At 38.2% G+C, this 13,326-nt stretch overlaps 1 protein-coding gene across 5 annotated transcripts in view; it reads left to right on the forward strand.

Moving 5' to 3' along the window:
* LOC108718513 (dynein heavy chain 5, axonemal) overlaps positions 1-13,326 on the forward strand; it is a 379,491-nt gene that overhangs the window by 64,395 nt on the left and 301,770 nt on the right. For 4 of the 5 annotated variants that reach the window (XM_041566222.1, XM_041566224.1, XM_041566225.1 and 1 more), the window contains 7 exons: positions 2,918-2,989; positions 4,188-4,289; positions 5,486-5,669; positions 7,896-8,061; positions 8,300-8,393; positions 9,186-9,284; positions 9,860-10,041. In XM_041566222.1, coding sequence (XP_041422156.1) covers positions 2,918-2,989; positions 4,188-4,289; positions 5,486-5,669; positions 7,896-8,061; positions 8,300-8,393; positions 9,186-9,284; positions 9,860-10,041 — 899 coding nt within the window. Of the gene's footprint in view, positions 1-2,917; positions 2,990-4,187; positions 4,290-5,485; positions 5,670-7,895; positions 8,062-8,299; positions 8,394-9,185; positions 9,285-9,859; positions 10,042-10,971; positions 11,638-13,326 lie in introns of those variants that run through there. The other variant, XM_041566226.1, reaches the window with a different exon arrangement.

Raw genomic sequence — 13,326 nt, forward strand, 5'->3', positions numbered from 1 at the left:
TTTAATCCTATATGAGGCAATTGTAGCAAATATACTTCTCCATTTTCTACCTCAAAAGTAACCTTACGACACTTTCAAATTTCACCCAATGGATACAATTATATTGATACATTATGTAGCCCTGCATTGTCATAATCTTTGACACCACAGGGAACGCTCTAGCGCAACAAATTGAGTTACACATGCGCAGTACGAATCTCCTGACGACACGTAATACTTCCCTGATGGGCGCATACTTGTCACATGACCAGAATGACGTATGCGGAAGTACGCGCACAACAGCTAACGGCTTAGAAGCCTATTTATACTGCACTGAGAACACGCGCAAACCACCTATGCCCCTGAAGAAGCCGGCGTTACCGGTGAAACGCGTCGGGTGTGCATAGGTGGACGGTGGGAGACCAGCTCCCTTCCGCTCCCTACGTAGCCAGGTAGAAATTCTGGGGATCAACTAAACAAAACGGAAGGGAGGTGCGGGAGGCAGCGGTCTGGAGTGGGCACTATTTGTGGTTGCACTTTCAACCAAATTTGTCATTAAGGGAGCAACTGTGAAAAGTTTACAGTTGACTTGAGCACTACTAATGAGCGGTTTTTTGGATACTTTTTCACTTTGTATGCACGCTCCAGTGGGAGTGAAGTTAAACGAAAGTGCCTACCCTTACTTATCACCAATCCACCTATGTGGTTTTAATGAGTTTACATGTTTTTTAAGGGCACAGCCCTGTATCTCTGCGGCATTCAGACTTCGGCCTCAGAGATTCATTTATGTGTATGTTTGTTCGTATTCGGCGAGTGCGGTTTTTAATGATAACAATTAAATGTTAAGTTTTAAGGACTAAATTTATTTCAGCACCTGAACTAGTTACCTGGTGAACTATTGAGTGAATCTGGGAGTCACCCAGTATTCAATCTCATGAATTCGCAATTGTTTATTTGTATTTGATACAAGGTTTTGTAACTTGCGGGTGCACTAACAAACTTTTTCTTCTTTTCACTACTACCCTATATATTAGCACCACTGAAAAGATACATTACAGATACAGAATTTTTCCAGCTTCTACAGGGAAGTGCTGGAGGTGTAACTCGGAAATAGGAACCTACAAACAGTATTACCCCTATTTGAATTAAGGTGGTAGATAGGATAAATTAAATAACAGGATCTGAATTACACCATTCAAATATTATTTTATTACTGTTTCACATAGACAACAGACAGAATAAAATGATAACAGATAGACTAACATTACATCTATTACATGCAGCAAATGTTATGATACCAAAAAAATGGAAGCTACAGATACCTCCTTTAGAAATCAAATGGAGGAACCTAGTGAAGGAAACTAGAAAATTCGAGGAAATTACGAGTTTACTGCATAATAATATATTACAATATTTTCAGACATGGAGACCATGGTTAGAGAACTTGAATTTGGTTGAATAAACTGGATAAGGGTTAATGGGTTAATGTTAAAATGGGCTGTTAATCAAAATACTATATAAAATGACTCAATGTGAATCATTGTTACTCAATAAGTCAAATACCGTATATACTCGAGTATAAGCCGAGTTTTTCAGCACCCGAAATGTGCTGAAAAAGTGCAACTCGGCTTATACTCGAGCCAAGGCCCTAAATGCTGTGATGATGCCAATCGTACAGTACCGGATGTGTCTCAGCTGCAGCGCCGGATATAGGTTAGCACTCCCTGCCCTTGCTGTGATGATGCCGATCAGCGGATGTGTCAGCTGCAGCGCCGGATATATACGGTAATGAGCGCATGTGAGCTGCTACGGATCTGTCAGCTGGGGCCTCTGCCGTGATGAGCGCATGTGAGGTGGAACGAATATGTGAGCTGTAGCGCTGGATACAGGTCAGTTCGGGACGATCCTGATAGTATAGCAGATGTGTCAGCGCCGGATATATGAGCGATGTGAGCGATTCTGTCTCTCTTTCTTCCTCCCTCCTATTCTGTACCGCGTGTGTCTGTACTACAGAGACTGCTTCCGGATGTCAGAATTTTCAACACTATTATCATTGCCTTGCCATTTAAAACATACAACTTTTGTATGTTTGGTCCCTGACACACAGGGAAATAAATGACTTGGCTATATTTATCTGTAATCACAGCAGATGACAATCAACACATATGCAGCAGTGTGCTTCACAAAAACACAGCTCTCTCTCTCCTACAACACCCAGCAGCCACTCTCACTTCACAGCTACCTAACTCTGCAAAAATTAAAACACTACTGCTTGCCCCACCTGCACCTCTCTCTCTCTCTCTCTCTCTCCCCCCTGCCTTTACATAGATATCTTCATTATAAAATGTCCTGTCACTAATATGCATTTATTTTCTATTGAGGGCATTTGGTGGACAAACTGGAATGCACCCTAGGCTTATACTCGAGTCACTAAGGTTTCCCAGTTTTTGTAGGTAAAATTAGGTACCTCGGCTTATACACGGGTCGGCTTATACACGAGTATATACGGTACTCTGTTTTGGATGTACTTGGTGTGAATTGTCCTTCTGTACTCACCCTCCCTTTTTTGATTAAAACCAATAAAGAGAGATTTATTTAAACAAAAAAAAACTCTAACTCTAAAGAACATTTGTCTTTAACTCTTTGTGTGCCAGGTCTCTGATCTTTCTGTGAAATGTTTTATCAGTAAACGCACAATGGATCAAATACACCTTACATGTTAGTGTCATTGATTCTGAAGGGTTAATATGGCAAAATGTTGCATTCACTTTTGCATCTGTTACATATATATTAGTCATACAATGCCATTTTGAAATGTATTGGTTATCTGTGATACCGAGTTACTAACATTCTGTACCTCAGGCTGGTTTAAAGTATGAATGTGTAAGTGTACCATTTGCAAATAAAGCACTCATGCATTTTTTTTTTCTTCTCCAAGGGCCTATCAGGTACCTGTCTCTTCTTTTTGAGAACAACAGAGAAAGCAATTACTACAGCCAACATTTCTCAGGTATCTATAGAAAAAACAAAAAAGGGAGTAGGGAGAGACAATTTTGGAAAATATGTAAGTTACCTTTTCATGGAAATATTTGAATCTGAATTTAGTCTGATCATATCATACATACACACTGATACATTATTACACACTGGCTAATGTAATGCAGTTATGGGCAGTATTTATATACATAATAATAAGCCTTTCTTGACACATGACTTGTATATATAATTCTGATACATTTTCAGAATAAATTTCTAATGTGAATTTGTTGCAGAGAGTCCCTGCATTGTCCCAGATATATTTTGCAAAACAGGTTAGGTAGACAGATTTTTCTGTGAATTTTAGGAACTAATGCTACTGTAACTGGATAATCATTTGCAGAAATGCAAACAGAAAATTAAAAGATAGTGTTTTATTTTATAATGTGAATGTGCTGGAATCTAACAGCTACAGTGCTTTAATGATGTAATTTAGTAATACACCAGCGTGTATGCAAAATAACACACCTTTGCCCGCTCCCTCTCTTCCAGTGAATCCCTCTGACCCAATTCAGGGGGCCCTGAGGAAGCAGTAGACACAGCGAAACGCGTCGGGCTGGCATAGGTGGACAGTGGGATGCCTAGCTCCCACCTAGTCCCTACGTAGACAGGCAGAATTGGGTCAGAGGGATTCACTGGAAGGGAGGGAGCGGGCAAAGGCGTGTTATTTTGCATACACGCTGGTGTATTACTATTACTACTAGCCAAGGCAGACACTTAGAATCTGCACTTTAATACCACAGGTCCACTCTTTGCAGTTTTTAATTATGTATGTTTTTATGGACATGATCCAGCACTGTCAGCAGAGGAGGCAGACAGTGGGTGTGTTTTGATACGAGCGTTTTATTGGTTCATTAGGATAAAAGTTATATTTTATTTAATCACTTTCACACTTGTGAGGCTGCTGACCGAACTATTTATTTTCTATAATCAGAGTATAGGCAGAGCAGAGACATGCATAATCTGTAACAACCTATTTATTGTGTGAAATGAGACCCTGAAAGTCCATGGAAACACAAGAATGATTACTGTTGTTACACTTACACTTCAGGTAAAAACACAAGGCAATTTTGTGTGCTAAAACAGTCAGAAAAATCTGTTTGATTTTGATCTATATGAAGATTTTCTTTATGTTTCACATACAACATAAACTAATACTGTACTCGATACAGGAAGTGAATTTCAATATGTTTGAGTGTACAAATGGGAGCATTCTGCATGGACTGGAGACATTACTTTCTCAAGTTATGGTGCCTTCACTTAAGTGCCAAGAGGTAAGCATAAAGTTGTCAAAAATTAAACCGATTGTAATACTAATGCTTGACACGGACACAGATGTAAATAGCCTTCCTGGCATTCAAGGTTTTTTTGGGAGGAAAATTTGAATTCCGTTCAAGTTTTCAGGTCATATTAACATTATTTCGAGTTTTTTTTTTATAAATAAGCTACCATTCGAGTTGTGAGTACTTTCAAATTTATAAGAGTAAAAAAAACTTACATAAACTCTAAACGCTATTTGATAAATAACCCCCCTAGTTGTAATGTACATATGAGAGAGAAATGTACTTAAATGGTTTTTAGGATTTTATTTTTATCTGATAACCAAAGCTTGTAGTGTAGATGTGAACAATAGATAATGTACAGAATGTAGGGTTTATTAACTTACCATGATGCAGTGAGCAAAGTGCAATTTCTTTTTTCCCACAATGCAGCATTCTCCACCACAATACTAGCGACATTGCAAGTGCAATGGTATACAGTTGCACCAAATGTTGTTGAAGTTTGTCTGGCGTAACTTGTGGTGTTTGTCATGCAAATACACACAATTTTTTAGGTATGACTGCTCTGGTGTAATTGGCACAGGGTGCTAAGGGAACCCTGGAGCTACTTCCATTTCTGACCAAGATCCAGGTTGCCCTGAGCTCCCAGTGTCAATAGGTGCAGCAGTGTCCTATTTGGAATGGAAGTCAGGAAGTATTAGATTCTACCCACACTCAAATCAACCTGAACCTGCCCACACGCACCTCCTCCCCTCTATATATCTCTATATCTCTATCTATATATATCTCTCTATCTATATATATATATATCTCTCTATCTATATATATATATCTCTCTCTCTCTCTCTCTCTCTCTCTCTCTCTCTCTCTCTCTATCTATCTATATATAGACCTGTGCCGCCCCGCTGACGACAAACAAAAAGGTTGGGGCGAGTGCGAGAGTATAGAAAAGAATGTCAGAAGCAGGAAGCCGGCAGTTTAAGGTCGTGACACATTTTGACACAATCTCCTTTAATGCAACTGGTTTTCAACACAACTCACAGAAGGCAAAATTGCAAGTTGCCCACTGTGTCTGCAGACATACATGAGCCCTTGTGAGTCATTTTCAGCTTTGCTGCATACAGAGATGATTGCTTTTACTTTTATTTGAGCATATGTTAAGTATCTTTTTGTGTTTCTATGTTATACAGAACTGGGGAGCTGTGGCAGATGGAATGCAGAACTTGCAAATACAAGAGTATTTAGACTCCCTTGATAAATTCATTGGGACTTTGTCATCTGCAAGACACAATCTGGAAGGAAAAATTGAACTAAAGAGAGTGGATAGTAGCAATTTCTTAGAAAACATGCATCCTTCTGACTTTATAAATGCAGGTTAGTCTATACTAAGCGCTATAGTAAATTGTGTGTTATTTACACCACTATTGAGCTCCACTCCCAATAAATGTGCACCGGATGAGACCTGTAATCTTAGGGAGTGAGCCCTCGCAACGGTGTGGAGGCAGGGTGTAGTGCAACTGTAACTGGATTCAGGGTATAATAATTGGGCACCAGTGGTTCTTATAACTTAAACATGAACTGGTTTATTGAACATACACAATCCTCAGTGGAGTATACAATAGAGCATGACAGGATTTAGCATCACATTGAATAGGCAATACTCACAACACCATATGGTCAGTAATAGTCCCCACAGGCAAGAGGACGTGCTCAGCAGCAATAAAGGTACACCCAGCTTTCAGCCTTTTCCCTAAGTGGAACCTGAGGGGAATCTATCTACCCTGTTCCTATACACTTAGTCCCTACTTCTGGGCTATTAGTACCCGGGATCTTAATCCCTCTGACTCTCCTCGTCAAAGTCTGGAGCTGCTCAGCTAAATAACCTGTCTGTCTATCACTCCTAGAGTGACCTATAATGGTGAGTAGCCTATTCTTACCAGACCTGACCTGTCTAGGTTCCACAGAGCTCTGCCTGCCTGTTCAGGTCAGAGCTAACACAAAATGGACGACTGAAAGCATGGCTTCAGAGCCTTTTATATCCTAGCACAGTGCCATCTGCTGGTCACTGTGAGAAGCAGCAGGGGCCTAGCTTAGAGCAGAAAGAGCAAACAGTACCCCTCCCAACTGTATTTTAGGACCCAGTTAGGTTTCCATAACATGAAGGGACTGCCTGCACAAAATACTAGGGGTGGCTATTTTACACATCCCTACACTTGTTTAGCTTTTATGGTACAGTGAAGCATATGCAAGCTGACACCAAGCCAGCCAACTAAGTGATCCCCTGCATATTGATCCAGAAAAAGGATCAATATGTATGGCTGCACATTAGCAATCCCTTGTGCTGATAAGTTCCCTCTGGAGCATTTGGCACTGACATTAATTTATATTTTATACATAAATTATATAGTATCTGTTAACTGCATAGATATGTGACTTGCCTTTCAACTTTCGGTTTGCATTATTATAACAGGCTTACTAATTACCTTCCAATTGTACTTTTACTAACAAAATATGAATATTTCCACTTCTTAAATTGGATATATATGCATAGATTTGCATGAGCAGTGCCAATAATTTTGACCATAATGGCCTTCTGTATCATCTGGGGGTTAGTTTTGACAGATCATCCTGCAAGCCATTCTGTCTAAACTATAATAATCATCTGCAGATGGCAAGTAAGTATACATAAGTATATAAAGAAGTCCTCTTTACATCCTGCAGTTCTAGTTATCCTGAATGTGCCCATCACTCTGGAAGGATGCCATTAAGGGTTAGCCTTTGTATGTCCAACTTTATATCACACCATTTATACATTAAATATTATTTCAAGGGAAGGGTAGAAAAGACATTTTCATGTTTCTTATTAATGGAATAGATCTGGATAACCAGCTATTTAGCATTTGATAAACTTTAAATCCCAGGAACAGGGCTGGTTGTACTCTTTCATTCACTATTTTTGTTACTGGAAGTCCTCAACTATATACTCAATAATACAATCAAATGTATAAGTTAACATACTTAAGCACGGGCACAAAGATTGTAGCATACTATTGCCGTGTGAATAGCAGTTATTTTACTATGACCTCATGATGCAATACCTCACAGATTTTTTGGATCCTTGTCACTTGCTGCGTAACCTTTTTTTGCTCTGGAGATGAAGCTCTTGCTTAGTTTACATTCCCAATTTATCTTTTGCATGGTTACAATATATCCAGCACAATATCTTTCATTTAACCCAAGGGTTTTAGGAGTATATTTTCTTCTTTCCATGCACATATTAATATCAGTCTATAGACAGAGAGGCAAACTTGCAACTATGATAGCAATTGAGCACTATTTCAGGTTATTTTATACTTTGGACTATGAATGATGTGAAAGCTGACTTTAGGTAGCAAAGGCTTTTCCTAGCTTTATTATATTCATTAATTTCTTAGGTAAAAAAGGGAACTAGTAAGACTCATTCTTTAGTCATATATCCATGTCACGATAGTAATGAGTTTCTGTCCAATAACTAAATACAAAATATAGCCACTGATGTGACGACACAATACATTTATATATAGCTATAACATGATTTTATTGCAATGTTTTCCCTTGAAGGTGGCAACAGTGAAATAACTGAGAAATTGGAGGCAATATTATCCATATGGATAAAACAGATTGAGCAGGTTCTGGCAGAAAGTGAGCAAATGAGGAAAGAAGCTGATGACATTGGTCCCTCTGCAGAGCTTGAACATTGGAAGTCACGGATGTCTTCTTTCAACAGGTTCATTTATACATAATGACATTTAAGGCAATTGCACACAGAAAATATTATTAGCTGCCCAGCTGGAAATCTCCTTTCAAAAATGCAATTAAAATTGTCTTCCAAAATGGGGTAGCCATCTTTTTAAAACCATTGGTAATGTTTTATATGGAATATTTAGATATGTCTTTTTTATATAGTCATTACTATATATGGTAATACAGCACCTTGATCTCATAATTATGCATCTTGATTTTAGTCTTCTAGATGAAATAAAAAGTCCAAAGGTCAAGAAAGTTTTGAGCATTCTGCAAGCTGCGAAATCGAGAATCCTTAAGCAGTGGAAAGAGCTGGTATATTGTGCATTTGTTTATTTGACTACAATTTGCTAATGTTGCTAAAAAATTGGGTTATACGTAAAATAAATGGAAAATTAAATGCTTATGATTTGTATTCAGAAACAACAATTTGATAAAATTATGTAGGACCAGAAATCAACTGTAATACATTTTTGGACCGTGCGTGGAGAGTCCAGACATTTTTTGTCCCATGGAGATCGGTCATTTGGTCAATCGGGCAGGTTAAAAGATTTCTGTTGGGTGCCGATAATTTCTCTGCATGTATTGCGGATTTTAAGTGGGAGACTGTCACCAGCTTTGTCGGACATAACTTTAGGACGATTGCTGTCAGGGGCAGAACATCGGCTGATCTGTTCTTTTACTACTTTAATTGATCTGAATGGTTAGTGGCAGGTCGGGAAATAGCAAAGTCAGATTGTTCGAGGATTCGAACGATCGGATCTTTGCATCTATGGGCAGCTTAAAGTACACAGCTTTTGGTTCATGTATGGGACTCTCCCCTGAGCTTTTTGTTTTACCAATGTTGGGTGCCCAATTATGCCCTCCAGTTTTGCAGGCACTGACCACAAATCCTTTGCTGCAACTTCAACAGAAAATTTCTTTGATGTTGTGAGACTTGCCTTGGTAATGATTTTCTAAAGTACATATGCATAGCCCTATATCTGTTCCTCCCATCATTATTTTTTCTATTTCCTAAACCCTCCACAAGTACCAAAAGTATGAACTTGCAATCTTAATCCTAACGGGGTTTACCAATAATGTTTAATTTCCACTTCCTCTCCACAGGATTGCAATGTCACAAATGCTGCCAATGAAGCGAAGGATAATGTGAAATATCTGTATACGCTTGATAAATTCTTTGGACCTCTTGGGAAAGCATCACCTGTGAGTTCTCAAATGTGAATACATGTCTTATATAGGGACCTTATAGGGCCTTGTGTACATTGTTTTGCGATGTCAGAGAAGTGAACTATATTGTTAAAAAAAATATGGTTAGTTAATTTTGTGTTGACCTAATTACAAATTAGAAAGTATAATTACAAAGTGCTATACAGTATGGGTGTGATTCTTTAGTAGAAAAAAATTGGACAGCACTGATCTAAATGCTTTGCGATAAACTGCAGATAAACAAAGAATAATGTTGGTTGTGAATGGGTGCTAATATCTCATCTTTATTTTTATTGTAGTTTTTAATAAGTATATATAAATCAACAACAAACCTGTACACCGAATATATATACATACAAAAAGAAACTAATAAACTATGCAAGAGGTTTGTGCCCTATCCTGCACAGCCTAGCAGTGTGTATTCTAGTGTGAAGTGTCAAATAATATTCTTTTAATAATATTAAATAGGTATTAAAAACAAATCAATAGTGTGTTTTATTGCTTTTATTTGGTTTTTTAGTGTTTTATGTGCTTATTTTTATAGTATTAATATTTGTATTTCAACTATCCAGGCAACAATGGTGGAGCACATACCAAGCTTGATGAACAGTATCAGAATGATCTACAGCACATCACAGTATTACAATACATCTGAGCATATGACTTCTCTTTTTCTCAAAGTTACTAATCAGATTGTTAGCACATGCAAAAGTTATCTCAACCATGGAGTTATGAAAATTTGGGACATTGACAGGTATGTCTGTCTTATTGCCTTATTAAATCAATTATTGAGATGCCTGGGTGCAGTTTTCAAATGGTTTCATAAACATATACCATACAGATGAAGCCACTTGGATTTGTGAGTTAAATGCATCATGACTCAGAGTTAATTGAATAAACTGTGCTATCTAAAGTCATCTTAACTCATTTAATGCATTTAACCTTTTCATTAGCATACCAAAGCACCATTGTTCACAATGGTGAATGCTTTAATTAGATGGGATGTTGTGACGCAGTTTTCTGTGTTAAATGAGATAAATGGGATATCTGTGTTTAGTTATTCTGTGTCAAACAGACAAACCAAAGTGGCTGCATCTGTAGTTAAACAAAACCGCACGCTCAGGAATTATAAAAAATGTTTGTATCTTTATTTGGCACATACTGACGTTTCGGGTGCTGATTCAGCCTTTTTCAAAGTACACTGCATGCATTTCACCCTAACTAACCTGCTGAACCCCCATCCAGTGGTATGCTACTGTTTACAAATATATATATATATATATATATATATATATATATATATATATATATATATATATATATATATATATATATATATATATATATATATATATATATATATATATATATATATATATAAAAAATAGAGAGGAGAGAGAGAAGTCCAAATGACAGCACTCCAAGAAATTGTAACAACAACAACAAAAGTAAATGCTGAAGAAAATTGAAGGTTTATTAGACCACCGTTTCAGTTCCTTATTGGAACTTTCGTAAGGGAACAATGGGCAGTCCACAATTAGCCGTTCAAATAGGCTCATAATGGCGCCAAAAAGTGTGTTGCTAGGGAACAAGTAAGCATAAACAATCATGACGGTACAGGGAAAGAAAAAAACGAACATAAACGAAATTAGCAGGAGGTCATTTTACAATCCGTAGTAAGCAGTGCCATAGATACCCTATCTCTTGTAGCTCAGTTTTCTATTGTGCCTGCGAACCTCATGGACAACATATAAGATTTTGAATCGTTTCTGGTCCCACACGCTCTAGCTTAATTGATACAACTCTTGCTGACAATTATGTAGTTTCAGTGACCTACATTGTATCCAGGTCACCAGCCAGCCATAGTTCACAAACATGTGTCCACCTTAAAAGACTCTCTTTGCTAATACTAAATAGCAGGAACCACAGTGTCCTAAGGTTTCCCCACCTGCCTGCCTGTTTCTTTATTTGAGCTAAATGGCTCGGTTTTGTACCCTGCTCTGGTATGTGGATAATGGATTAAAGAGAGAAAGCGCAAGAGTCCCTCGACTCAACTCCGTGAATTACCTGACAAGGTAGAATGGCAGACGTGCGGTTTGATCGGTTCGCTCTTATGAACCTACCGGCAACTGCGTCCGTCCGGGAGAAATAGCAGAGTGATGGCTCAGCTTGGTTCGCTCTATTGAGCTTACCGGCAACCGCATCTGCTCCCACCGGTGAGGCTCCCCTCCAAGTACTTTGTGCTTATTTGAGAATCAGGTTGCTAGAAGCCAGGCACCTGGCTACGGAGGACACGAGCCTTGCCTAGCAACGCCGTTCAGGCTTTCTCTGCGTAACCCATTGGTGATCGGTAAGTGCCAATTCACCTCTACAGAGCGACGGTCGGTTGTCATTGCCTTACACAGGTTCGCAGGCACAATAGGAAACTGAGCTACAAGAGATATACCCTATGGCACTGCTTAATACGGGTTGTTAGGTGAAATTATGCTAATTTCGTTTATGTTTGTTTTTTTCTTTCCCTGTACCGTCATGATTGTTTACCCTTACTTGTCCCCTAGCAACACACTTTTTGGCGCCATTTTGAGCCTATTTGAACGGCTAATTGTATATTGCCCATTGTTCACTGACAAAAGTTCCAATAAGGAACTGAAACGTTGGTCTAATAAACCTTCAATTTTCTTCAACATTTACTTTTGTTGTTGATACAATTTCTTGGAGTGCTGTCATTTGGACTTCTATTTCTGCATATTTTCAGACTGGCACCCAGGCTTCCTATAATGGGTGTGGGTGTGGGTGTGTGTGTGTGTGTGTGTGTATATATATATATATATATATATATATATATAGACAAATAGAAGTGTTTGCAGGAATCTATGACCTGCAAACAACATTTGTTCAAGGGATAAGATTGCCACCTAGTAACAGCTGATGGGTTAAGTGACAGCCTCCCAAAGATACCAGGAAAAATTTATTTTAACTCTACATCCGCGTTTTGGCATTTCCCTTCCGACGTGCTTGTGCCTTTAAGATGTGGGAGCAAGCACGGGTCTGCTCAGTGCTGATTGGACAGTGAGGAGCAGTGTGACAACACAGGAAGGGGATTAGCTGAACGGGGAAGTTAGATTTTTTACCGGGAGTCTGTGGATGACAATCCTAAGGATAAGGGAATGCTCTTTGATAAAAGCAGAGATAATAAGAAATATTAAGTGACAAGATGCAGTTTAAACCTTAGTTGTCTAATAAACTAAATGAAAGTTGTAACAATAAATGTTGTTGAGAAATAGATACATCATCTCAGGGTGGAAGTATCAGGCAATACGGCTATAGTTTCTGGAACTAAATTTATAACATCTAGCTACCTGTATTATAACATTCACTATGAAATGAACCCAATCAATTTGGTTAAAGACACATTAGGCACATCCAGAGTGATGAAAGTAATATCATTTCTTGTCCTCTGTGATTTTGGATTTATAATCCAACTTCTTCCCAAGATTTTGTCTTACGACAAGAGGGAAAGAAAGAAAAATCCACAAAATAATCACAACTACTAGGAATTCTGGAAGGAATTACATGCTGCAATTTAAGGGCGGGACACAGGTGGGCGCTGTTGCTAGGTGGCACTCTTATCCCTTGAACAAATGTTGTTTGCAGGTCATAGATTCCTGCAAACACTTCTTTGTTCTACGGGAGATTGCCACCTAGCAACAGCTGATGGGAGAATACCGCACATCTAGTAGTTGTTTTATGAATGCATCATTATGTCAAGCATGCCACAATGCTACTATATTAAAATAATAAAGGTAGAGACATCTCAGGGTAGCCTTGGTTGTTGTGGATCTTCAAAAGGAATTTTCCTTGAATGGGATGTATCAACATCAAAATTTTAGATTGGCCCAAAATGAATAATCTTGTGATATTATTTGTAAGTTATTAATAATATGTAATATTTCCTCTTCAGGAATACATTGTGTAAATAAATTAAGAGGCTTATAAATATAGCAAGGCAATGATCGGAGTCTTAAATTATGTCTAATTC

This window comes from Xenopus laevis, chromosome 6L (assembly GCF_017654675.1).
Source record: "Xenopus laevis strain J_2021 chromosome 6L, Xenopus_laevis_v10.1, whole genome shotgun sequence".
Classification (NCBI taxonomy): Eukaryota; Metazoa; Chordata; class Amphibia; order Anura; family Pipidae; genus Xenopus; species Xenopus laevis.